At 41.1% G+C, this 25,179-nt stretch overlaps 2 protein-coding genes and 1 long non-coding RNA gene across 7 annotated transcripts; all 3 read left to right on the top strand.

The window, feature by feature from the left end:
- Positions 1 to 2,079: 2,079 nt before the first annotated feature.
- gsdf (gonadal somatic cell derived factor) lies at positions 2,080 to 5,409 on the top strand. 2 transcript variants are annotated; one of them, XM_040198053.2, is made up of 6 exons: positions 2,080 to 2,439; positions 2,998 to 3,155; positions 3,271 to 3,363; positions 3,445 to 3,575; positions 3,993 to 4,147; positions 4,252 to 5,409. In XM_040198053.2, the coding sequence occupies exons 1-5, from the start codon at positions 2,327 to 2,329 to the stop codon at positions 4,116 to 4,118; spliced, it is 621 nt and encodes a 206-aa protein (XP_040053987.2). In that variant the 5' UTR covers positions 2,080 to 2,326; the 3' UTR covers positions 4,119 to 4,147; positions 4,252 to 5,409. The 2 variants fall into 2 exon arrangements, with proteins under 2 accessions (XP_040053987.2, XP_040053986.2); XM_040198052.2 differs by having other exon boundaries at positions 3,993 to 5,409.
- Positions 5,410 to 5,515: 106 nt separating this feature from the next.
- LOC120832038 (uncharacterized) lies at positions 5,516 to 8,639 on the top strand. Its single transcript, XR_013452526.1, has 2 exons — positions 5,516 to 6,079; positions 6,251 to 8,639. It is a non-coding gene; the product is annotated as an uncharacterized LOC120832038 (long non-coding RNA).
- A 1,742-nt stretch (positions 8,640 to 10,381) lies between these two features.
- aff1 (AF4/FMR2 family, member 1) lies at positions 10,382 to 25,177 on the top strand. Of its 4 annotated transcripts, none has more exons than XM_040197574.2 (19): positions 10,382 to 10,825; positions 13,437 to 13,557; positions 13,679 to 14,437; positions 16,611 to 16,652; positions 16,940 to 17,026; positions 17,474 to 17,507; positions 17,879 to 17,936; positions 18,238 to 18,379; positions 18,474 to 19,475; positions 19,551 to 19,639; positions 19,759 to 19,987; positions 20,155 to 20,252; positions 20,425 to 20,488; positions 20,583 to 20,719; positions 20,942 to 21,013; positions 22,095 to 22,188; positions 22,320 to 22,357; positions 22,456 to 22,676; positions 22,935 to 25,177. In XM_040197574.2, exons 1-19 carry the CDS (start codon positions 10,809 to 10,811, stop codon positions 23,057 to 23,059), a joined length of 3,429 nt encoding a protein of 1,142 aa, XP_040053508.2. In that variant the 5' UTR covers positions 10,382 to 10,808; the 3' UTR covers positions 23,060 to 25,177. The 4 variants fall into 4 exon arrangements, 2 of the variants coding, with proteins under 2 accessions (XP_040053508.2, XP_040053510.2); XM_040197576.2 differs by having other exon boundaries at positions 20,158 to 20,252; XR_013452527.1 differs by lacking the exons at positions 20,583 to 20,719; positions 20,942 to 21,013.
- Positions 25,178 to 25,179: the final 2 nt, after the last annotated feature.

Below are 25,179 nucleotides of genomic sequence, written 5' to 3' on the forward strand. Positions count from 1 at the left end.
ACAAATCAGAATTCGAATTAAGTCTGAATGTGTTGTAAAATGAGCTAACCTTTAGATTAGATTACAATGTTACAAAATGTGCTCCACCCATGTGCATTCATGCATTTTTTAATATGTCTCTAGCCTTATATCGCATGTGAATTCCTGTTAATGTAGCGTCTCAATATAATGAATAATGAAATCCTGCAACATTTTTGAAAAAATGTCTCCTATGTGTTGAAATAAATCTCAGGAGTTCCCTTTGTATTGTATGCTTCTGGAACATCTTGCATCCTCCACAGTCCTTCATCTGTTTATAAAGGCTCTTTGTGGTCCCGGCCAGGAGCAGCTGTCGATGGTGTGACTCCCAGCGGCACTACAACAAGGAAGTGGTGGGAGACGTCTGATACTCAAGGACTGCATGGTAGTAGGATGAGCTGCATTATCCCACAGTGACCTCAGGTACCTGTGTGTGTCTGTGTGTGAGTATCTTTGTGTGTGTCGGTGTGTGCACATACATACATGTATACATGCATATTTAGTGCAAAACAAATTGTAACATTTAAGGAAAAAAGCGTGTGAAGATGTGTTTTTATTCTGTACTGAAGATGAAGTCCACATAAGAAAATATTTTTTTCTGTGATATTCCAGTCTGTTATACTGTGCACACCATTTTTGTTTGAGAACGCTAGCCAATTTAAAATCTATTTAGGCTTTTTTAATAGTTTTTGTAGGCAATGCTTATTAACATAATTATTTCATTGTTGGTTTTGGTCTTTTAATGGGATTCGTTCACTGCATATGGCTAGATGGGTATAGCGTAGCAATTAGCACTGAAATTCTGCTGCCTTATGAACGTTTTCCAGCACTGAAAAGTTTAGCTGATACGTCGACCTGAGGAGATTTCAAGAACTGAAATATTCACTGTTTTGTCGAGGCCTGTACAACATATTTGTGTTAAAGTTCCAAGATAGATTGTTACCAAACGCACAAAGTGGTTTAGGGTTAAGAAGGATTTGACAGATCCAGACAAGGTCATGACGAGTCGTATCTGAATAAATAATGCAATACTATCAGCTCTTTATAGGTATTTATCCCTTATCCAGACTATAATATTTAAAATCTAGTAGTCGACCCCTATTATAAATAGAAGCAAAACCGCACTTTGAAATCACTACTATTGCACCATTGCAAACCAAATGATTGCATTCACGTTGAGAACAAAAGTATCGTCTGCAGAATGCACTTTAAATGTTAAAGCTAAAAATAGAAAAGAAAACAGAAAACTGATTGATATCCTTGGAACACACATGCCTGCAACGAGAGCCAAGTTTCTAAGAAAGCTCATGCAGAGAATTCCTGCGGCACTGATTTTGAATTATGATTTAATAAAAACTGCAGCAGTTCAGGCCTCACAGAGGCTACAAACTCTGAGGAGAGGTTGGCCAAAGACTTGAAGTCACCACTCCTTGCACGCCTCTGACCCTTGCTGGCCCACAAGCCGGTCAAATCTAAAATAGGTTGAGATGAACCTGAAGTGTTTCTATTTATTTATTAAGATATTCAGCTCTGTGTGAATGTCATCAAAAAACTATTAAAGGCCAGAAGAAGCTCAAGCAGAACTTACTCACAGTTTTCACTTTGGTGAAATCTAGTTTTTTAGCATTGCGTTCACAATTAGCATAATATTCTGTGTTTTTCAGCCGCACCTCATGTGTGTCATGCATATACTGTTAGAATGCCCCCTTTAAATATCAGCTCAGAAATAAACATAAGTCAATGTGCACCACCTTCTATGTCGACAAAGCTGAACATTATGAGCTTTGTAATGATTTATTTGTATAGGTGAGCCTAATACACTGGTCACTAAGGCTTCATGATGTCATGAGTGGAATTCGTATAGCAATAAATTCTGTAAACATTTCGAAGTAATCGATCGTTCGATTGATCCAACTGTAATCCTACGAGCGACATCTGGTAACGTGGCATGAGTGTGTGACATCCTCGTTTCTTTGATGCCTCCCTCGCACGTCTCCTTGCCCGCCTGCTTGTCTTGGATCTATTAGTCTCCCTTTCTTTCTCTCCTGGCTCATCCTCCTCGCTCTCTTTCACACACGACGGCGGACAAGACAACAATGTTAAATATCCCAAGGTCACGCTGGGGTACGGCAAGATAAAAACCCAGGTTCCCAGGCCCCGACAAACAATAGCTAGTGGAGCATCCCCGTCTGGTCACTCCTATCTCCTCCTCCAACCAGAAGCACAGGACCAGCCACCGCCTCAAACCTGCCGCCGGTACGACTCCGTAAGCAGTTGACCTATAGATTGACCATCCAGCTCACGCACCATGTCCTTTGCGTTTTTTGTCACGGCGATGCTTCTGGGCTCTTCAGTGGCGATCGCGTTTGTCTTGCAGCCATCCAGGGAAGAGCCTTCGACCTCTGCTGTTTCCCGTCACAGGTCAGAATCAGACTTTGTTTTGGACGATCTTCGGCTTTTGTTAGCAGCGACGTGTCTTTGTAAGCGTAGGACACCTGCAAGCGCTTTCCTCAAAACGTGTCCAAATGATTGCAAAACATGGCACAGAGGTTATGCTCAGCATCAGTGCACACATCACGAGATGTATTTGTTCTTAGGCCTTTTTAACATGACTTATGGGGATATTTTAGATTCTGGGAAGGATTCAGTGTTAGATTCTTTCCAGAGATGTTCCACATTGTTCTGTTTAAGGTTCAGCAGCGTAATTAATTTCTATTCAACACAACATTTCTCTCTTTTAGCTAAACGCCTGTAACGTTTTTTCAAAGTTCCCTGAGTGTATTGAGACAGCATGTTGATTGAGCATGTTGATCTGCAGCTACAGGCCAATGTACTTTTGGGCTCTTGATTCTAATAGTTAACTATTTTTGGTGAAATGTTGAAAATGTTCTTCTTTTTTTCCCCCTGTCTATGTGTCCTCATATTTTTTTAATAGTATGCACTATTGTGTAAATAACCTTTGAGGCATGTGATGTTCAGTTGCCAGGGTGGGTCATCGCAGTCCATCAGGACGGCCCTCCTGGGACTCCTCAACTTGCAGGCTGAGCCGGCGTTGCCTGCTGGTGGGCTGGATGGTATCAGGGAGCAATGGAGGACCACGTTCAGCACCGTCGCTGGCAGCGCCAAGGACACAGCAAGTAAGTGGAACCCAAAATACAAAGAAACTACTGTTGAGCCCACATTGTTTCCTGTCTGTTTAACTTTATCCAGGGGGGAAAATAAGTGTCTTTTTTTTTTTCGATGTCCTTCCAGCTCCAGTGGCTTCTGGCAACTCTGTGTCGACTACTGTTTGCAACAGTACGAGCCTGGAGTGCTGCTCCATGGCCTCCGAGATCTTCGTGAAAGGTACGCAACAATGTCAGAGCTTGCATATTGACATGAAGAAACATTGCGACGTACTGTGAGGTCTGTTCTTGCGTTTGGTAGATCTGGGATGGGACAACTGGGTTCTCCACCCCGCCAGCCTGACCATTGTTCAGTGTGCACTCTGCGACCCGGAAGGGAGCCCCGAGCAATGTCCACCGAGCCACGCCAATGTCCAGGAGGCCGACCCACAGGTACAATTCCCGAAGCTTCTCCCTGTCTTACAACTTGAGTAACGAGTACTTTGTACTTAGTTACTTTCCCCCACTGTGTCTTGGAACTATAAACAGCACATTGCGTGCGTTCGGGAGGGGAAACAGCTGCCAATAGATAAGCCTGTTCTCTCCTTCTGCCAACACAAATTGACCAAATACAAGCTAAGACACAAAGTCGGTCAATCGGAGATGAATGCAGTCGCAGATCCGTGTGCGAGTTCTAGCATCACATTTTGAAGTTTCGTTTTTCACTTTTTGTTTATCTCATTGGCATTGGATACAAAATATTAGCTTATATATGACCCCTTATTTTTTTGTGCACAGTAATCAACCTCCACCGCAGCATAACCTCCAGATGTTGTTTTTTTTCAAACTGCTCTCTCGGTTCCTCTTCAGGCGCCGCGCTGTGTGCCCATCGCCCAGGAAATGGTGCCTGTTGTGTACCTGGACGAACTCAGCACCCTCGTCATTTCCTCCGTGCAGCTGACCCGCAGCTGCGGCTGTGATCCTGTCGGCCTCTAGCCGAGTGAAGTTTGTTTTCACAGTTCTCAGTATGTGAGCCACCTGGCAAACAAGCAAACACGCAAAATATATTAAAAACATGTGGGTTATACATCACATGCAGACCTATCTTCTCTCCCTTGACTTATCTTAGACTCTTACAGTGTGTACGCGGCACGGAGCGTGGGAACCAAAGCAAAGTTTCTCCAAGAACTCGGTTTTGCATTCCTGTTTCTCCGTTCGAGCCAGGATGTGTCATCTGTTCAGCAGCAAAAAAGTGATCAAATAGAAATTGAACGGTATGACTGATGATGCTTTCTAAATGACATGTTACTCATGTGAAATTACAATCTGAGTTTGCAGGCTATTAGATTTGGACGTTTTTTATAGACTTCTGTAGATGAATAGTATTAGAATAATCTCTCTTGCACCAAGAGCTGTAAGTGAAGTGCATCTGAAACCCATCTTGTACTACAGAGCGCTATTTAAAGCTACTAACTGTTACTGAGTGTTCCCTTTCAAAAATGTGAGACTTTGCAGAGCCAAATCCCTGCACAGGCAGGATGTCTCCTCTTTCATGCGTGAAACAGCTATTTCCTCTTATGGGCAAGAAATCAATTCAATCCCAAAAGTCTGACTGAGTTCAAATGAAAAAAAAAGGTTTTCCTGATGTGTAAATTAGGTATTTGCTTGCCATTTTGAAGGTTACGCCTTTTTTGCAGGGAGAGTAACGAGAGAAGATTGTGTCATCAAGTTGAACTCACTCCACCTACAACTTAAATCACAACATCTGTGCTTTGCTTTTCCATAAACAGGCATTGGCCCTCCTCTCTTTTCATGTTTTAACTGGTAGAAGAGATGAAGTCAATAATGCTGCTCTGCAAACTTCCAAAAACTTTAACTGCACGACTAAAGGAGAAAAAGAAAGAAAGTCATAGTACTAGTACACTTAAAGTATCACGTTTGTGTTTTGCTGTGATGTGTTACTTTGTCCACAATAATGACTGAATTGAAGCCTGGCTGACAATAAACTAAAATTTACATAAGATGTGCATTTATATGCCTACGTAACTGCTTAGTTCTTATAGGTCTGTTTGACCATTTTTCATGATTAGTTTGAGTTTTTCATTTTGTTGTATGACTTTGCAAAGTTACCTCACCCTTCTGTTTTTCACGATTTTTTTCACAAATAGACTACTACTTGTCAGAGGGATATATCACCCCAACTCAATCAATACGTAACAATAAAATGTTTTAATGTGCTTATGACGTTGTTAATCGCTATTTGAATAAAGCTGATTGAAAGACACGACTTTCTTGCTCTCCGTTTTTTTTTTCCTGGCAACATTTATCTTATACTATGATACTATGATTGTGGAATATTCCTTTGTGAAAGGACTTTTCTTGTGCCACCTTTTGGGGATTTCGTGGCTGCCGGACATGTCGATTCTTGAAGGAGAAAATAGCAGAGGAAGAAATGTTGGCACAGCGTTCCAGGAAATTGGACACCAGTCAGGGGACGAGCAACACGTTGCGCACTTCTAAGCAGACTCTGAGCAGTGTTTGTTCTCGGGACTTTTATAAATCTTTTCTTTGCTGCAGGGGATCCTTAACTCATGCTTGCCAAGTTGTGGGAGGAATACATCGAGCCCGGACTACGGTTTACTAACTGCTCTACAAGAGGACGGCGAGATCTGGGCCAACATCTGGGCTCAACGCTGTCAGCCATTTGATGTTTTTTTTGATACTGGACAGAATGTCAAGCTATTTCAATGTGTGGGTGTCCTTTGGCATTCTGTACCCCCTTCTGCTGGCTGTAGGGGCAGTGGAATGCTCGGAGAAGGAAACGTTGCTCGAACCAAGGTCGGAGGTGTCGGATGTGAACCTGACTAACTGTTTGTTGGAGTGCACTGGGATGACCTACGTCAAGAAATTGCAACTTCAGGACAATCATAATATAAAGCTTCAAGACTCCACGGAAGGTAAGGAGCCTTTTCAACTCTAGGACAGTGCACTCTCTGTTTAAAAAAAAGAAAGAAGTACTTGTACTGAATGTTAAGAATAGATCAGTAACATTCTCCTCCGTTATAATTCCACGTTGCTCGTGACATCTGCTGTGTGTGGGCCTTAATACAAATAATTAATCTTTCTAGGAGGCTTTGGGGAACACTGTTGGTCCACGGAGCTCAAGTGCACCATTGGAGAGAGGTTTGAGGTGGCCTACGTGGTGTTGCCCGTGGACGTGTCCGCAGTCGGACCCGAGCAGCTAGAAGTCAGAGCCACCGTCCCCACTGCCGCCACACTGCTCGCGCACGACAACCCCACCACAATTGCGGACAACTGTGGCCTCAGATACGACGTCACGGCGCACTTCAGCGCAGGGCGGGCCGGGACGTCGTTCTGCGTGCAGGTTGTCGCCCGGGAGGACGTCCCGGGGGAGAGAGCTCTTAGATGTCCTCCCTTTCTTGTCACCTTGTGGCAGAGAGAACCAGATCAGCACAACCAAGAAGACCAGTAGAGTCTCAGCGACGGGAGAAATACTCAGACCTTTCACTGGAGTGGAAGTGAACCGTTGTGAACAAGTAAAAGTCCTCCAAATGTTACATAACTAAAATGAATCAAAGGCAGGATGGGTAATCTTAAGAAACTTTCAAGCCTATTCTTTATTTAGAAAATGAATGTGGCTCGTAGCGTGTACCCTTAAAGCTGCTAAATTTAGTGAAGGTCGTCCAAAACCACTCACCCAAAATTAACATTACGAATGTAAACAACAAACAAGACAATCGCTAGTCTTCAAGCCCGTCAACATAGCAGCTCGTGCAGGACGAGTAATGAGTCACGTGTTCTAAATATGTTCAGGCAGGCAGACAGGCAACAGGGTTATTATTACTCCACAGTACCTTACGGTAAAAGTTCTCAATGCTTCCTACAGTCCCGGTTATATTGTTATATATGATATACTTTTATTTTATAATGAATTGTGCATTAATATGTAAGCAGCGTATTACTGCTGAATTTGTTTGATTTTAAACTATTTTATTGGTTGACACTATTTCTTTTCATTATGGATTATTTTCTCAGTTAACAGATGGATTGTTAAAAAATATTAACTTAAATTCCTCAGAGCCCAAAGTGACACCTTCAATTGTGAAAACTTTCAAAAGATTTTACAAAAAATATATACAGATTATTCAATTTATTTTTATTAAAAAATTATTAAACACTATCATGAAAATGCTTTTCTAGTCTGGAACAAACCAGGAAGGTCTGGAACAGGTCTGGGAGATCTGCATCATATTGTATAACCTCCAGATGTTTTTTATTGAAATATCTTAGTTTATAAGGTGATAAGTAACTATAAATGTCAAATGATTGTAGTTGAATAATAAGCACACTATTTTAGTGTAAGTAAGTGTAAGTTAAGTGAAAGTACCTCAAATATATGGCTATGTACAGTAGTGACAGTAAATGTATTTAGTATACATTCCGTTAAAAGCTAATCAACCCTGAACATCAGCGGTTTGCTTGTTTAACATAATAAGTTGTTACCATTTTTTAGAACCTTGCTTTTTATTTTTTTACCTCTACTAATCTTGCAATTGTCTTCTGGAGTTAAAGTTCTTCTGCGTGATAGATTCCAATTCAAAGAAGACATTTTCATTAACTTCATTCCATATTTGCAATCGTCATTTGATTACATTGGATCTGTGTTGACATTGATTCTCTATGAATATTGATACTTCTCTTTATGGATTAATGTACCAAGTAAAGTGCTTGCAGAAAATTGTGAAAATATTACTGTATGTGTTTCCTTTCTTTGCAGACTGAGTTATCTCCTGGTTTCGTGTTAGATTTTTTAGAACCAGCATAAAAGATCTGGTTTTAGTTGTGAAGGTATATGATGACTTAATGAGTCACTTAACGATTAAGAATTAAGCTTTGTTAAGCGTTAAGAGGCATTTAGTGAAATACAGATTTACCTTTTTTGGCCAAGCATGTGTGCACAAATAAGGAATTTAACTTAAGTATTTGGTTTTTTAGCTCTCTCAATCAGAGCAGAAATAGAAAGAACAGCTTTAGTGTGGAAAGGGGGGAAAAAAGCTGGTTATATGAGGGTTAAGAATAGTTAGGACTGTCTATTCACACACACACAGCTAAGAAAAAATAGATTTAATATAGAAAAAATACAGACTAGATGATTGTGTACAGTGTGTACCTGAAAATATGCCTATATACTGCACATTGTGTAGGATTTATATTGAGAGCCACAGATGTTATGATATGTAAATACTCAAAACAAATTGTGCATTATCAACTGTAAAATTACAATATACAACGTCAGTACTGGATGTTCCATTGTTAGATGATTATTGATGGTGTATGACTGATGTGTTTATCAGAGTAATGGCAAAAAGATGCACGACATCATCAGTGCACTGCTGGTTTCAAAGACGATGAAAAGCTCTCTGTTAAATGAAGGATGTCGATGTGAGATGTGAAAGGCTGCATGTGTTGATGGCATCATTAAAAACAATTATCGTTTTTTCAGTCACCTCTTTATTGCGCTTATGGTTTTGAATATTGAGAAATATTCAATGATATTATTCTGTAGAACAGTATGACTTTTGCTAACCCAATTCCTTTTACAATCAAAGGAAAATACTATTCAACAAATGAGTTTGTGCTAGTTATGATGGGATCTTTAAGGTATTTGTCCCTACACACACCTGTATTATTTCAGTATTTGCTGCTTCAGTTGATAAAATGTACATAAAGTTATCAAAAAATCTAATTCCACTGTGCATTGGTTGTCTCTTCTACTGACAAGAAACAATGTAGTGCCACCTACTGTTTATCATTTAAGCTTTCAAAGGCATCAGGCTGCACAACATCCTGCCTCTGGGTGGTAGCCTTGTCACATGGTTGTTTAATATGTTGGTGCGTGTCATGCAAAGAGGAAACGGAAAAAGTGGTAACAGTTGAGAAACCACTAAGATATTTTCTTGTGTCATTGACCAATCAGTGCCCACAATCATCACCTGAAATGTACTAAATGTAATACACAGATTTTGGCAGCTTCGTTGGCAGTGAATCATGTAACAGCCCTGGCTGCACCATGTCGAAGTGTCCTTGAGCAAAACCCCTAATTTCTCCGTGGGCAAAAAATAAATAAATGTAAAAGCCATGGGTTAAAAATGTAAGTTGCTTTGGATAAAAGCGTCAGCTAAATGACCTGTAATGTAAAGCCTGTTAGCTCATTCAGCAGTCCCGAGTCTCCGGTTAGGTCTAAATGAAGTAAGATGATGTCGGTGTGCTCTGCGGGCAGACAGCCAGAAGCATAACATAACTACCCAGGGTGGGTGTCCAATAACAGGCCTTTCTGTACAGCCTGTACTTCAGGCCTGCATTGGATCACACACGTGCCGGCACCCGTTAAACTCCCCATTAAAACGTGTTAAACTCTAGGAGACAATAAAACCACTGCCAGTATTGTGTGTCATCAAATCTAACTCATGCACCAAAACTAGCACCAAGATGACACGGTGAGTCAGGCTAGGATTTTTTTGCTGTGCAAAACACATGCAAACTCTTGAGTTCTTTCTTTTTGGCTGTAAACAAGGTAAGGATCAATCATTTAAAATGGGGAGACTTTTTATTTCTGAAATAAATTATGATTATTGTGTTTACTTGGTCTAATTTATGGTTTCAATTCTTACAAGTAAAAGTATTTTGTGCTGATGCCATTAACACATTTGTCACACACACACACACACACACACACACACACACACACACACACACACACAACTATCTATTTATATGCGTGTGTGCATCATATCATAACACATCATTCCTGTTTAAATTTGTTTCATAATTCGATGTCATATAGGTTAAGAGCAGATGATTACCTAATAGTAAATATGAGTTCTTTATTAGTAGTAGTGACATCCTGGACTAAACCAATTATTAAAAAGAAAATACTGCATACTGTGCTTCTCATCTCTGCTACTCTAATGCATGACACCAATTGTTTTCAATCATGAATTATCAGCTTTTAATGTATTGCCTGTATAGCTTCATCTACCTCCCAGGAAACGTTTTCCTTTGCTGTCAACGATCACCTGAAGTAAAGACAATCCTTCTAAAAAACAGAGCAGTGTCCTCATTCAGCACGCTGTTGTGCAAACACATCTAATGACAGATGACTGTACCATGTCCGTCACGAAGGGGTCACAGAGTTTGGGCAGAGTTTGGGAAAACTGTCGTTATGAGAAATAAGCAGTGCACAATACAGCTCTTAAAGGACTCCGTTGTTGTATTCACGTCGTCTTTATTCGCAAAATATCAACTCGACTGCTCTAGAGGATTGATTTTCACAAGCTTGTAGTGCGTTGAGTGTTTAAAGCCGAGCTTGGTCCCCGGACGGCTGAATAGAGTAGAACAATCCAGTAGGCAGAGAGAGAGAGAGAGAGAGAGAGAGAGACACAGACACAGACACAGAGAGAGAGAGAGAGAGAGAGAGAGAGAGACTCAGGACAACCCAAAACACGGACGCTTAGCAGACAACTATCAAACAACGACGGCCTGACAGCCATTTAATCAACTATTTAGCCCTCGGTTTTATTTAAAAAATGTGACCGGGTGAGAAGGACGGCTTGCTCGCGACTGTCAGAAACACATGACAACTTCGGCGGTCGTGAGAGGCGCGCCATGGCATCTCAGCCGAGGTAAGGCAGCTAGCTGCTAGCAGCCGTCGCGCTAGCCCCGCAGCCCGACGGGGTAAACGCCGTTAATTAGCTCCAGGCGGTTAGCCGGCTCAACGGTCGGGCGCTCGCGACAAGTTAAACGGGTCGACTTGAAACTCCGTTAAAGTCATCAGAAAAGAGGGGTGGGTGGGGGAAAAAAGGCGAACCCGTCCGTTGTCCCGGTTCGTTAACGTCGCACCGACAATTTTTAGCTTCTGTAAGCAGTTCGAGGTGGAATCAGCTGGAAAGAGGGAGGCTGGCGTGTGGTTTTCACCAGCTGGTTGAAGGGGCTGCTTGTTTTATACAATCTTGTTTTATGCGGATTAACGTTAGCTAACTGTTAGATGCTCGGTTAGCAAACATTACCGGGACGTTGTATTTGTGTGTGTTTGCAAATCCTCATCAGTTGTGTTTTTGACGCAACTTGGATTTCGCGTTTAACAAGTTGGACAACAATGGGGAAAACTGGGCTGTGTCCTCGCCGTGCTGATCTAATGGTACCGTGCAAATAATCCCAAAACTTTTAGAATTAATCCGCAGGCAAAGACTCAGTAACGTTATAAGAAGACTGGGATGCATATAGAACACTGTGTACATTATGCACAAAGTTTGGATTCCTTGTTCAGATGTGTGTTTTCAGTTTTGGAAAGTAGGGCATCATCAGCAGATGTGTCATAACTATCAAAAAGACTGATGACCAAAGTGGACATTGCTCACGGACATTCTTTATTAGACTGCCTGTCAGTTGTGTGGACCTTTTAGTATAACTAAAAAACAAGTTGGGGATGTTATGTTAAAATATAAATGTAAAATAGTGCTGTAGAAAAGTCTATCACATGTTTTAAAAAGTCGGCCATCAAATATCTCTTTATCCAAATGTCAGTCAAAAGAAATAAATACAGAGAGTGATGACATTCACAGATTTTAGAAGCTTCAAGCTGAAAAAGCTGGATACAAATTGATAATGTTTGGTCATTTGAAATGACAGTAAACAATATTATAAATGAATATATATGCTTCCTCATAACTCTTATTTATCCATCTAGATTGATTTTGGTGTGATTTGACAATTTTAGGAGATAGCAGATGTGTCTGCCTCTCAAATTTTAAGGGGACTATATGACAAGATCCTTATGAGTCTCAAAGTGCCCAAAATAGTACCAAAAAAAATCCCCAAAATGTGGCTTGCCATAAATCATGAGTCCATGTTGTGAGTTTTGCGTGAAAGCATGCTTGCAGGGGTCTGATTCCTACTATTGTGTTATTCACTTGTGTCTAACGTTAAACACGATAGCGTGATTGACTGGAGTCATGTTGAAGTGTGGTTGAGTTTTGTATTTTCTATCTTTCTTTTGTGGAGTATTCTGTCATGTGCACAATTTTGTCTTCAAGTTTCTATTCATTTGTTAAATTCCATCCACGTCGGTGGAAGGCTCTAAACACAATTTACAGGATACAGAAAATCATTTGTTCTAAAAAACGGATTAAATCACACCAAACGGCCAAAATGGTTGATATTTGTCCAAACGAGGTTAATATTTAGCTTTGGCTGTTTAATTATTTGTGTATGTCAGTAATTTATATTTGATAATATCTAGACCATTTATGTTTCAGCCTCATCCATAATTCAATCCCTGCTATTACTAACGAGTTGTTTATAATTCTTTCTGTAAGTTGTGTACTTGTTACACCTTTCATGTTTGTTTGTGAGACCAGTGTGTAATTTAATACTTGAGCTGCAGTGTGGGGTTTTACCCCTGGGTAGTACTGCGGCTGGGCAGTAACACCCTGTGCTGTACCTGTAGTTTGGCCAGTGTCTCTGCTCCATTAATGAGTTAGAGCTCATCTGTTTGGCTTGCTCTCAAATCTGTGGCGCTCCACCTGTTGCCATGGAAGCATCCCATTGGGCTGGCTGTCAGTGAGGACGATCAACACTGTATTTTGAGAAGAAATGTGGATAATCAGTTCAGTTCACTTCGGTGTGTTTTAAAATGTCAAGTGGGGCCTGATCCCAATGGGGCCTGCTACTGTTACACTTCCACAAGACAATTTTACTATAGTATAAGAGCTATTTTTGTCATTGGCATCATATCCGGACTGTTAATATCCATGTCTGCAAGGGCTTCATGTAATCTTTAGAGACTAGAGAGAACAGATGTGAATGTTGTGTGAATCCTCATGGCGTCTGTGAGTCTAATTACACTTGTCTGTTGAAAAGATGGGCACCGTCTTCTCCCATTAGACCCGGCTGCTCAGCCCCTTGGGTAGGGAAGTCTGTCATAAGATGCCATTAATTGGCAGTCTCTACATTTTCTGGTGTTTCTTTAGCCCAAACGGATCTTATCATTCAGGAACAATCACATTCATTTTGTCTGGGGTGTATTAGAATATACATGTCACACGCAAATCGAACTGCGCTGTATGCAAATACAGGTTGTATTGAGAAATGGAGCATGTCACCAATTTGACTTTTAATATTTAAGGCACCTACTGCATCTGTTAAGATGGCAACTAGTGTAGTATGTGTTACAGTGTGACTGGTTCACTCTTAACTGCAAAGCTGACCTAAGATCTGTCTTGTAATGGTCTACAGTATATACAGTGAAGAAAGGAACCGTCTTCGCCTCCGTGCGTGGGAACAGAGGAACCAAGAGACAAGCCAAGCCCCAGAACTCGCCTCTGAGAATGTGCCACTCTTTGGGGTACCATACAAGGTAAGGAGCCACATATCATGAGTTAAATGCTCTATTGATGCCACACGAGTAAAATAAATAGTACATTTACTAGAAATTACAGAAAGTGTTTTCTACAATTAAATGTTTGTTCTTTTTGCAGACAAATAAAGGGGATGAGCTCTCCAATCGAATCCAGAGGATGCTTGGGAGTTATGAAGATGTGAATAATCCATATCCCTTCGCTATTGAGCCTTTACCCATTCCTTCTTGTGTATCCTTCTCACAATCGGATCAGGGTCCACCAAACCCTGATAAACCAACCAAGCCTCCATTCCATAATCAAGTCCATTACATGTCTGCCCAAACTCAGAAAGCCCCATCTGGTAACGGATGCTCCTCTCAGCCCTTGAGGACGTCCGCTGCCTCTTCTTCTCCGAACCACTGCGGACATTCATCCTCTTTCAGTCAGCTCAGCCTATCAGCACATCAACAAAAGAGGAGTGAGGTGCTCTCAGATCTCCGCGAGTGTGCCAGCCTTTCCCATGCAATCTCTCCCCAGTCTCCCGATGCTAAGCCGCTACCCGTCCCGCATTCCAGTGACAACGACGGCGAGGACACGAAGGAAATGGATGCTTCCACTTTTAATCTGAAACAGTCCCCCAGCGACGTGTCTGTGCTCCAAGCGAACAAGGGTGCTGCCCTCCCTTCACAGACCTTCCCTTCACTCCTGTTGTCCAAGCAGCCCAGCGTAGTCATGACCCAGAAGCCAACGGCGTACGTGCGGCCCATGGATGGTCAGGACCAGGTGGTCAGCGAGTCCCCTGAGCTGAAGTCTTCACCAGAGCCTTATGTACCTCTGTCTGAGTTAATTAACAAATCGGATCTGTGCAGAACAAAGATACTGTCACCATTTTTGGAGGTGAGTATACTTCATATGTACACTTAGTCTTTGCGGTCTGTATGTACACACACACACACACACACACACACACACCTGGCATAATGTGTTTATCAGTGAGCTTTAAAGGTCCTGGTAGGTGAATTTCGTCATCACTTGTCAGAGCCCTTTTCTGGTCTTTATGCTACACGAAAAAAACTGTCAACATCTTGGGAAACACACTTTTACACCACAATTGCTTTCCTGCTATTAAATTAATAGCAATGGTTATACTAACAGACTGGAAACCGGGAGTGTGTCTACGGCCGAAACCCCCAGCAGTCAAGAAACCGGGATGATCCGGTTTTAACTGGATCTGAATGCAGTAATTTGTTGGACGCTAGAGCACTGTCAAAAATATATATCTAGGATCTAAAAGAGAGTGATGTAAATTGTAAAACAATTAATATATCCTGCCCTTAAGATGTAGAGGTCATGCGCTATAAACAACTGAATCTGATCTGTTTGACGCTATCTGGGACTTTGAGGGAGGAGATCGGACTACCAAAACCCTACTTATTAATACCGTGCACACTATACTTGAGGGTCGTGTTCCTGCCTCCAGAAAGATATTCAGTGAAACCTCTAGTTCTGATATTCTTCTATGCCTTTTAGGTGTTTTTAAAAAGGTCTTAGACTTGCTTTGTTTAAGTGCCCTCCTGTTACGATGGCAGGAGAAACACTACTATGCAAATTTCTGGGAAGCTACTTATTGCCCCATTTCTCACCAACCCTCAGTTCCACATCTGCAACAAGCCATTGAATGCAACATTTGTGGATCTGCAATATGGTCTGAAATGTCACTCTAGTATCCAAACCGTTTACAAGTAGAATACGCGAAGAAGAATTTACAATGTGTTCCTAACACTGGTCCATCAAAGGGGTTGTGGGTCAGAGAGCAGACGCGCTTTTCCACACACAGCAAAGGCCGTTAATCAGGCCTTTAGATTACAGTTGATCTGGTGCGACAAAAGTCTACATGTTTTAGAAAGTAGTGACACTACCTGCCTCGTGAGGGTCCTGAAGGTCTAAAACGTGACATTTCATGAAGCAGATAAACAAACACAACATTAGAGAAACACAATGTCGTCTCAGAAGTTGGACGTTTTAAATTTATATTCGAAAATTTTTCACACTGTAGACAATGCCATGCACTTTTAGTATTTCCTGTTAATTACAACACTGCTCAGCAGCATACCGTTTTCAGCGTATATTTTTGAGTGCATAGCAGGTTATCCGTGGCAAGCATTGGTGGTTTGTTTGTTTTAGTTGGGCCGAGTGTGTGTGTGTGTACATGTGACCTCAGCTAACCCTCTGATAACTTCACCCCTGGGCTCAGCAGCAGAACAATAAATGAGCTTTGTCACCAACTTACATAACTGCTGTGGGGGCCCTTTCGCTCGAGCCTTATCTCAAACACTGTCCATTCAGAAGGAATGAGTGAAAGACTGAAATGCAACCCGTTTACCCATTGGGTCACATTCAGGCCCTCATTGCTGCCTTAAACAGGGTATTGCATCACCATCTAGGGATTAAGACTTCAGTTGGTGGTGATGTGGTATAGGACGCTATTATATATACATATATATGTGGATGGATGTTGGTAATATTTTGTCGTACCCCATAAAGTAGAGGGTAATATGTCCATTCATAGCGTGCAGGACCTTTTTTCTTCTTCTTTTTTTTGGAGTTCCTGTAACACAAAGCTCAAAGTGAGCTTTATCTTATTGGTGTTGTGTGGCAGATCTAAAATGCATCAAACAAACAATAAAGCCACAAATTCTACAATGTTCATATTTTTAGTACGTATGCATTTTTAGTCATTGTTTAATGGAAAGACATATGTTAAAAGAACAATTAATTACAATTTTAATTTTTTATTCTTTTTTTTACATTTATTTTAATGCATCATTAAAGGAAGTCTGCCGCAAAATATGGTAACTTTTCATTGGACATTGTTTCTCAAAGAAAACGCCTCCATACAACCCTTCATAAGAACTAATTAACTAGCTAAGCAGCACATGCTGTGCATTCCATGTGAGGCGGTCTGTGCTGCTCTCTGCTGGACAAACCTCGTATGCAATTCACACATTCACTTTTTTGTGCTCTTACAAATCTTTTTGGAAACCTATAAGTATTCATTGTCTTTCTACAGGAAAAGTCAGATGAAGTTCTATGTGTCAAGGACATCTTACGGGTAAGTCCAGATGTTCACATTCTCATTTTTTATCTTTTTGTCATCAAAATAATTGGAGTATATCAAGGAATTATATACATGCTATATACATGTTACACTTTAAAACATCTAAACATAAACTTGTAAATTATATAATGTCTATCATGAAACTATCATGTGCTGTCACTAAATCCATAGTTGAAAGCGGAACACCTGAATGCATTGTTTTTAGTTTATTATATGGAGTGAGATTTGGGCTGAGTATGTAGGTTCCTAGCACATCACACTGTATTTAATCCCCTCCACAGGAAATGAGCCACTCGTGGCCCCCTCTCCTGATCACTCTACATACTCCCAGCACAGACGAACCCTCCAAATCCCTGCTTCAAGTCAAGGTAAGATTTAACATCTCACATGAAGCCAACCGAGGAACCCTTGTGATGCACAAAAAAGTAGCGCCTCCGTTTGACGGAAGGCAGTCTAGGTCCTTTAAATTAAGTTGTACCCTCTTGAGTGCAGAAATCTGTCTCTGGTTTACCCACATTCAGGGTTTATTTCTGTGCTGTGTTGGGTGGATAATCAGCTTCCACCTACACAGGAAATGGGCTCATGGCTGAACTGGGAGCATTGATTTCATCCAGCATCAAATAAAACCCTTTTGAGTTTTCTGCCACCACTCTCAGGCCAATTGTTTCATCGCCTCACAACTGCTCTAGGACGAAGATTAGATCAAATATTTATTGATTACTACAGAATGAATCAGTTTAGTGCAAATGTACAAATCCAAACCAAATAAATGTGTGACCCAGATAAAAGCTTTGTTGTGTTTTGCATCTCCACAGGAAGAAGAGCAAGTCTCTTCATGTCCAGTACAAAGTGAGTAATGAAGGAATAAAGTACAATCCAGATTTATTGACTGCTTTGTTATCCCATCTGTCCTTTTACATTTAAGTGCTTCTAGCTTTGGACAATTGGCATTATTGTTGTTGGTCAGAACAGCTGGAAATCAAACCTGGTTTCCTCTTTTTACAAACGTTTCAATTTTATATTTAAAGATATTTCCTTGGGGTCTCTTTAGGGTCGCTTTAGACTGCAGGTTTGTTTATTAATGATTGTTCTTTATATAGTTAAGTTGTAGTTAGTCAGAACAGTAGTTCAAACAGTGCAGAGCACGACCCACATTTGTGTAACTACTTTCTTATTACAACTATATGAACATAGTTTCATTTTCATTTTTTTTCAATCAGAAACCTGTGAGTCCTCTCCTGCAGATTCATCCCAGCTCGTCCAGCAGGGCTCCCCAGCGTAAGTGACTTTTATTTTGCACCTAGCAGATCTGAGTTGACTTTCAAGTATCCATTCAAACAAATAACAAATATTTTCATTTGGATCAAGCTATTTTTTTTTTTTTTCAATGAATTGTTTGTGTGTAGATAATCGTTTACCAAAGCCAAATATATTTACACTGATATCATAAATCACAAGTAAATCTACACATTTCCAATAGAAGCAGTTGAAACTGAAACCACAGCCTGATCATTACAACTACTACACTTCTATGTGATGTTATTGTGGTGTTTTGTGTGTGTGTGTGTGTGTACTGTAGTTCATTTGAAGCTGCACATTCCAGAGGTGTCGAGTTCAGCTCAAGCGATTCAGAAAGTAGCTCAAGGTCGGAGTCGGAGAGCGAAGGCACCATCGAGGAGCCTCCTCAACTCCCTGTGAGCATCTCCAACGTCAAAACAGAGGTTCGTAATCCTATTCAATGGAGGACACATTAACATGCATTCTGTCAACTGTTGATCCTACTAACTTTCTAAAATCACAATGTGTGTTTTTTAGCCGGATGCTCCAGCAGTGGCCCCGGTCGACTGGCAGTTGGGGAACTGGATTCGATCCAGCGCCAAGAGTCAAAGCGGAGCGCCTGCCTCTGAGAGCCCTGCTCACAGCCGGCCGCCGCCCTCTCAAAGTTCACAGCTCCCAGTCAGCGCAGAGGTCGTCGACCCAAACAGGGAGTCCAAACCTCAGCTTTCAACCCAGCAGAGAGAGTTTGCTGATCGGCTCGTAAGGCTCCAGCAGCACAGCAAAAGCTCTCAGGACAACTATAACCATCAAAGTAGCCAACGTTTCAATAGCTGTAGCAGTTCTAGGAAACCTTCATTCAACAAGAACTCCTCTATACCTGAGGCGGCAGCTTGCCCAGATCGCAGTGCGGCGCCTCTTGTTGTGAAGTGTGAGGAAGTTGTCGCCACACAAGACAAAGACACCTGTTTCACAGATAGACCCAAGGTCAAAACGAAAACAGGACGTAGCAAGAAAAGCAAGGATAACAGTGACGCTAAAAGAGACGGGAAACGGACTTCTAAACACGTGTTGCTCGACAAGCGGAAGGCTGGAGAGGAGCCTGAAGGTGCAGTGGGCCTGTGTGGCCATTGTCCATCATGTGGTGTGCAATATCCGATCCCCTGCTCCTGCCCCCCCCAAAGTCGTGCTCGGCCTGACCAGCTGCTGCCGGCCCGACTACTTAAAATCAGTGGTAGCAAAGACCCTGAGAGCGTCTGCAAAAGGGGGACCAAGACTCCTCTCAAAACAACCCGCAAGAGCTCTGATAAGACCGGACAGACAGCCAAGAGTTCCCGGGATTCCCACAGGCCGTCTAGATCCCTGCTGGTGAAGATTGACCTAAGACTGCTCTCAAGGGTCCCGCCGACCCCGAGCAACCACCTGGAGACACCCAGCATTGCAAAGAGATCAGTACGGGTCATAGAGCAAGATGGAGGCGCCAGGGATGCTTCTGCCTCACACAAACTCGCCAAAACCAGCACAAAGAGCAGCTCTCAAAATGTGAGCATCAGACGCCGCCTCGAGTTTCCATGTACATTATTTGTTTATTATAATGTGTTGTTTGTTGTCTTGTAGGTCGAAGTAGACAATGCATCTCTTCCACGGAAGAAACAGAGGCTGGAAAACAAGAATACCTCATCAACTAATGCTCCTCTCAAACCGGAGTAGGTCCCTTAAATTAGAGGCATCTGGGATAACCTCGACATTATCAAATTGAAATTTTCTTTTTCCCTTTTGAAAGTGTGTCAGATCTCAAATAGCGTCCCAATGTTGTCATTTGCAGGCGTTCCTGCCATCCAAAAGATGCCTCCGACCGAAAGAAGGCAAAGAAAGCCCCCGTTCCTCTCCTGCAGCCGCTGACACACAAGAGTCCTGCGAAAGGCCCAAAGATGCACAAACGCAGTTCTGGTGAAACTCCGCAGACCAGTAAGGAGGCTGTGAAGAGCAAAGACCTGGACACGAAGCACAAGAAGAGCAGAGGAAAGCACACAGAACCCCCACATTGTGCAAAGGTGACTTGATACAAGCCCCTCATGTGTGTTTGTGCATTCCTTATTTTCTTTTTTTTTCTCACCTGCTTTTAGTGATTGTAATCAGTGAAAAAGAGCATACTAATTAACTATTACATGAAAAGAGACACCATTGACATTTTGATCAAAAGTCTGTATTGCAATTTTAGCAGAAGTCCCCCAAGCGCAACGTCTGCATCCCGTCCTCTTCTTCACAGCCCACCGGGAAAGCTCTGAGCAGCCGGCCCCTGTTCAGATCGGACCAGAGGTAAAATCCTATCATCCTGGCACTTCGATTGTTCCAACATGTATCTGCTATGTCCCCAAAAAGGCTGTCTGTGCCCGGACCCTTTGGAATTGTGTCAAAAGTTGTGACATCTTAACCGCAGTGTTGTTGTTCTGAATTGTTGTTAATCTAATACATATTGTTTCACCTGTAGGCAGTATCCAGTGAAGCATTACATAAAGGAAGCCAAAAAACTGAAGCACAAAGCCGATGCAGAGGTAGGTCTTCCTTTTTGTTAGTTTTTAGGTAATTTATTAAAAATACAAGTAACTTCATAGAAAACTGAAAACTTTTTTTGCTCTCTTTTTGTAGTCAGATAAGCTCAGTAAAGCTTTCAATTACTTGGATGCGGCCATGTACTTCGTTGAAAGTGGCATTGCCATGGAAAAAGATCCACACATTTCAGTATCTTCCTACACTATGTTTGCAGAGACAGTGGAACTGCTCAAGTATGAACCCACTTTTATCATTATCATCTGCTCTAGTAGTTTCTTGTAAAAATTAGTTTGCAAATTTGTGAGAATAAGCTCTACAACCTTTATCATGGTCACAGACATTGGATTTTGTTTTCGTATCCAAGTTAAATTCCAAGCTGTAGCATGAACATTTTGGCTCCATAACTGAATTTGAATCGTATATTAGTTTTACAGCCACATTTTCCACTCTCACAGGTTTGTACTGAAACTTAAAAATTCAGTGGACGCCTCTGCTTCTCCCTCAGAAAAGGACTTTTTATCTTTGTGGTAAGGGGTAGACTATACTTTGTGCTGTTTCTTCACAAGCCAGAACGTCTCTTGAGATAACATAACTGATTAAATTTATCTCCTTTTTTCTTTCTCTCTTTAACCTGTCTAATGAAAACCGATAATGAAAGTTTTGGTTTAATTATAATACATTTTTTGCATTCATTATGTCAAAGGGATATTTATTTCAATTCTGTAGTATGTAGTATAGAATAATTGATAAAGCCAGATCAATTTGTTCTGCAGGAACTCTGCTCGTCAATAGAAGTAAAAAAAAATAAATAATAATATGTCAGTGATTTGGAAAAAAGTCTAGATGTTAAGGTGAAAAGTAACCTACCTGTGAGCTGTGGCATTTTTAAGAATGTATATATTTCAGAGTACAGCGTGTCATTAAAATTATTCAAAAATATGAAGGTGAAAAACTCCATTTGGACATATATAGAATGCCTGAAAAGTTATTAGTATGTTGAAAAAAGGTGGATGTTATTTTAAGTCGAAAGATAATATGTTGAAAAAGATCATAGTTTGGTATGTTCATTAAAAAGCCATATTATGGTACGTTTTATAATACCGTACTCATTTTTAGTCTATTATGTTGAAAAATGTAAAACCAAATATAAGTCTGATTTATACAAATGATTTGTATAATATGTTATATTTAATGGAACAAAAAGTCGGTATGTAAAAAAAAAAATATATATACAGTATTTTAAAGAATATTGTGTAAAAAAGACTGTATAATATGGTGAATATAATATAATATGTAAATATAGATAATAGTACAGATTTATGATGTGTTAGGAAAGAAATCATAAAGTAATATTACTACTATGATGAAAAGTAATGTCATTAGGTAGTATATTATGCATAACATAGTATTTTGAAAAATATTATCAATGTGTTGACATATTATAAAAGGGCCATAGTGTATTATGTTGAAAACATCAGTAAAGAAGTCTTAGATTAGTATGTCAAAAAATGCAAAAGAAAAATGATACTATAAAATATACTATAAAAACTCATAGTATGGCATGCCATTAAAATATTGAATTAATATTGCTGTTTAATTGTCTCACAGCTTGAAGTGCCAGTCTCTTCTGCAAATGGCCATGTTTCGTCACAAACAAAAAAGTGCACTCAAGTATTCAAAGACCCTCACTGATCACTTCAGCGTAAGTATTAAAGTACTGCCATCACGCCTCATTGTTTTTAAATAATTTGGGTAATTCCCAATTAACACATTTGATTTAGTAGCTGTAAAGATAACCTGTTTTGTTTTGCTGATAAAATGTTGACCTTTCAGAACTCAACAACTCCCGATCCATCCGTAGTACCTTTCAAGTGAGTCATTTAGTTTGCGGCTACATTCAATCATTCATTCAGTGTTTGGCCAATGGACTCTTTGTTGTAAAATAGTGTTTATCTTTTCCCATTTTCAGAGTGACCGTGACCCCGTCCTACACCCCTTACATGCCGTCTCCAGCCACCACGTCCAGCAGCTCCAGCCACAGCGGGTTGGCCGTGGACCCCGTCGGCAGCACCGTGCTGATCCCCCACGCCATCGGACAGGTGGCGTTCAACTACGTCAACATCACCGTGTTATTCGTGAGCGCTCATGACATCTGGGAGCAGGCGGAGGAGCTGGCACTAACGGGCAGCGGTAAGTCAAATATTCCCCGGGAGCTTAGTTTAATGAAACGATTTAAAAGGCAGGACGGACCATGATGTGACTCAACACGGCAAAAAGAATCATTCTGGAAGTCACCGGTAACCATATATATTCCTAATTTGTGCAATGATATAGCCACCATAAATGTATGTGACGTGCCCTTTGAAAAGCCATTTGATGCATTCCAATCGAAGGCGAAAAAGTCCTTTCTGTGTCCGACCGATGAACGTATTGTTCTGTATGTTCCAGGTATGCTGACCGAGCTGGACGCGGTCATGGGCCCATTGAGCCTCGCGTCCAGCATGAGCTCCATGGTGGCTTACGCGAGGCAGGCCGTCCACTGGCTGAGGCTGGACAGCCAGAAGGGGAAGTGACCCGCGGCCTGCTGTTGTCGTCACGGGATACCGGACCTTTTTTTTTACTTTGCCTCAGTGTGTCGACATGGACCGTCCCTCAGGCCTGTACCAGTTCTCTCTACTTCACATGAACTCATCTCACCGGAAAAAGAAAAAAAAAAACTGAGATGTCCCATCATGTGCTGGACACCACATGAACATTGCACTTGTTATTTATGTTTCCCCTCACGTCCACTTCGGCGCCTCTCACTTTCTCTCTTGCACTTTTATGAGCATAGTTTTCTTCTGCTGTAATCGACATCTTTCATGTCTCGTTAGTTAGTGATTGTATTGGAATCGTTTGTGAATCACAACTCTATATTCAGGAGTGACCGTAGCTACACATGGATGGACGCGCATGAAATATTACAGAGTGCCATTCGGCGGCGCTAAAATCCTGGCCTAACATGTATTGCTAGTTCTGAAACAAATCTTATTTATTGTCATACGGTTTGTTCAGTAATACCATTAAGCCACCATACGCATTATTCAAATGTATCATGAATTTAAATTCATTTCTCCTAAAAAGAGATTAAATGTCGGCGCTCTCTGAAAGATCCGTTTGATTTCAATTCAGGGATTTTGTATTCTTTAAATTCAGCATTTTATTTCTCCAACAATTACATGGGGATGCATGAAGTCATTTCTTTTAACATTTGCACCCGTGACGAGTTCTAATGTTGAGTCAAACATGGGGATATTGGGCCAGATGGCATTCTACAGTTTTTATATTTTCAGTGAGCGAAACCAGTTATTTAACGCAGCTCTGGATGGATCGGAACACGCCTCTTGTGCAATAACACATTTCAATTTAAAAAGGGGCCATACTGTTAATCAAACAATCGCCCTTCCATAACTAAAAACGTAGGTTGAATTATGAATAGTATGTTGAGTGTTAACTCATGACAAAGATAAGAGTCCAGCCTGCGAGGTTCAGACTTGGACGAAGCCGTTGCGTATCACATGTAACTGTAGAATCGGTGGCTGTCGTCTGGGTCGTAACCAATGGCGATCAGAAATACCGGAGTCGCTTGTTGTTGTTGATTTGACGTTTTGAAGCTCAGGATCAGAAGTCGCTTGGCTTTCGTCTGACCAAAGCGGACTATTTTATTCTTTAGTCATCGTTAGAAGTTGCACATGTGCCCTCCATCTAATGAGTTATACAAGCGCACACTTAATAAACATCTTAACTACTTGCAAGAACAAAACCAAAGGGGCAGGTGTGGTATTTTTAACCCTGACTTTCCTTGGATCTGGAGGTGGATGGCGTTGAGTGTAGTGGGACCAGCAGTCTTTCAACAGATGCCAAACTGGTGTTCCCCGTTTTTGTTTTCTGCACCAGGAAGCTGCTTCCCCCGGTTTTTCCACACTTTTGTTGAGTAGGAAATGTTGAGTTGCGTTGACTGAATCTGTGGGAGTAGAATAAAAAAAGCCAAACAATAGCTCTCTAAAGAATGCACTTTGCTTTTTGGAGCATTATTGGAAAGAATAATAATAATAATCACACCGAGTTCCAAAGACCAGCAGGACTGTGCTCGTCTCTTCTTTAGTATCTTCCATCCGAAGCAATAACGCGTAGGTTTTGTTGGTTCTCATTTTTCAGTGCAGTGTTGACGTTGTTATTAGAGATTGGAAATAATCAGTAAGAAATCGTGATGTGGGAAAAGAAGCTTTTCTATTTGCTAAAGAAAAGGGCTAAACGCGGATCGTGGCTTTATTTTCTCACTTAAATGATAGTGATTTTTTTTCAAGGAGCTAAAACACTTGTGCCATTTGGGACTTGTATGTACCCACCACCATCATCATCCTCATCATCAGGCTTGTGTGCACTGCACACGATGTCATTTTGTTCATAAATAGGGCAACTTCAGCTGTTTCTTGTCTTTTGCATCCTGTGGCTTTATTTCCATCATCGTCCTCGATTGTTGGTGCTTCATTCATGAATTACTCTGCAAGTTTACACTTCTTGACAAAAAGTTATTTACTGGAAAAATGTTCAAAAACATTTTTGAAGGATGCTTTCTTCCCGTTGTGAAATATGTAAAGAATTTGTGCAGCAGTGTACATAGATGAATAAACACTGAAAATAAACAATTAGT

This window comes from Gasterosteus aculeatus, chromosome 14 (assembly GCF_964276395.1).
Source record: "Gasterosteus aculeatus chromosome 14, fGasAcu3.hap1.1, whole genome shotgun sequence".
Classification (NCBI taxonomy): domain Eukaryota; kingdom Metazoa; phylum Chordata; class Actinopteri; order Perciformes; family Gasterosteidae; genus Gasterosteus; species Gasterosteus aculeatus.

Bases quoted from the DNA above. Each gene is read 5' to 3' on its own strand.
- aff1 (XM_040197574.2), top strand. The intron at 19,988-20,154 runs GTGACTTGATAC...TTGCAATTTTAG, and splicing joins AACCCCCACATTGTGCAAAG to CAGAAGTCCCCCAAGCGCAA. The intron at 22,677-22,934 runs GTAAGTCAAATA...TGTATGTTCCAG, and splicing joins GCTGGCACTAACGGGCAGCG to GTATGCTGACCGAGCTGGAC.
- gsdf (XM_040198052.2), top strand. From the start codon at position 2,327: ATGTCCTTTGCGTTTTTTGTCACGGCGATGCTTCTGGGCTCTTCAGTG. The intron at 2,440-2,997 runs GTCAGAATCAGA...TGTGATGTTCAG, and splicing joins TCTGCTGTTTCCCGTCACAG to TTGCCAGGGTGGGTCATCGC. The intron at 3,576-3,992 runs GTACAATTCCCG...GTTCCTCTTCAG, and splicing joins TCCAGGAGGCCGACCCACAG to GCGCCGCGCTGTGTGCCCAT.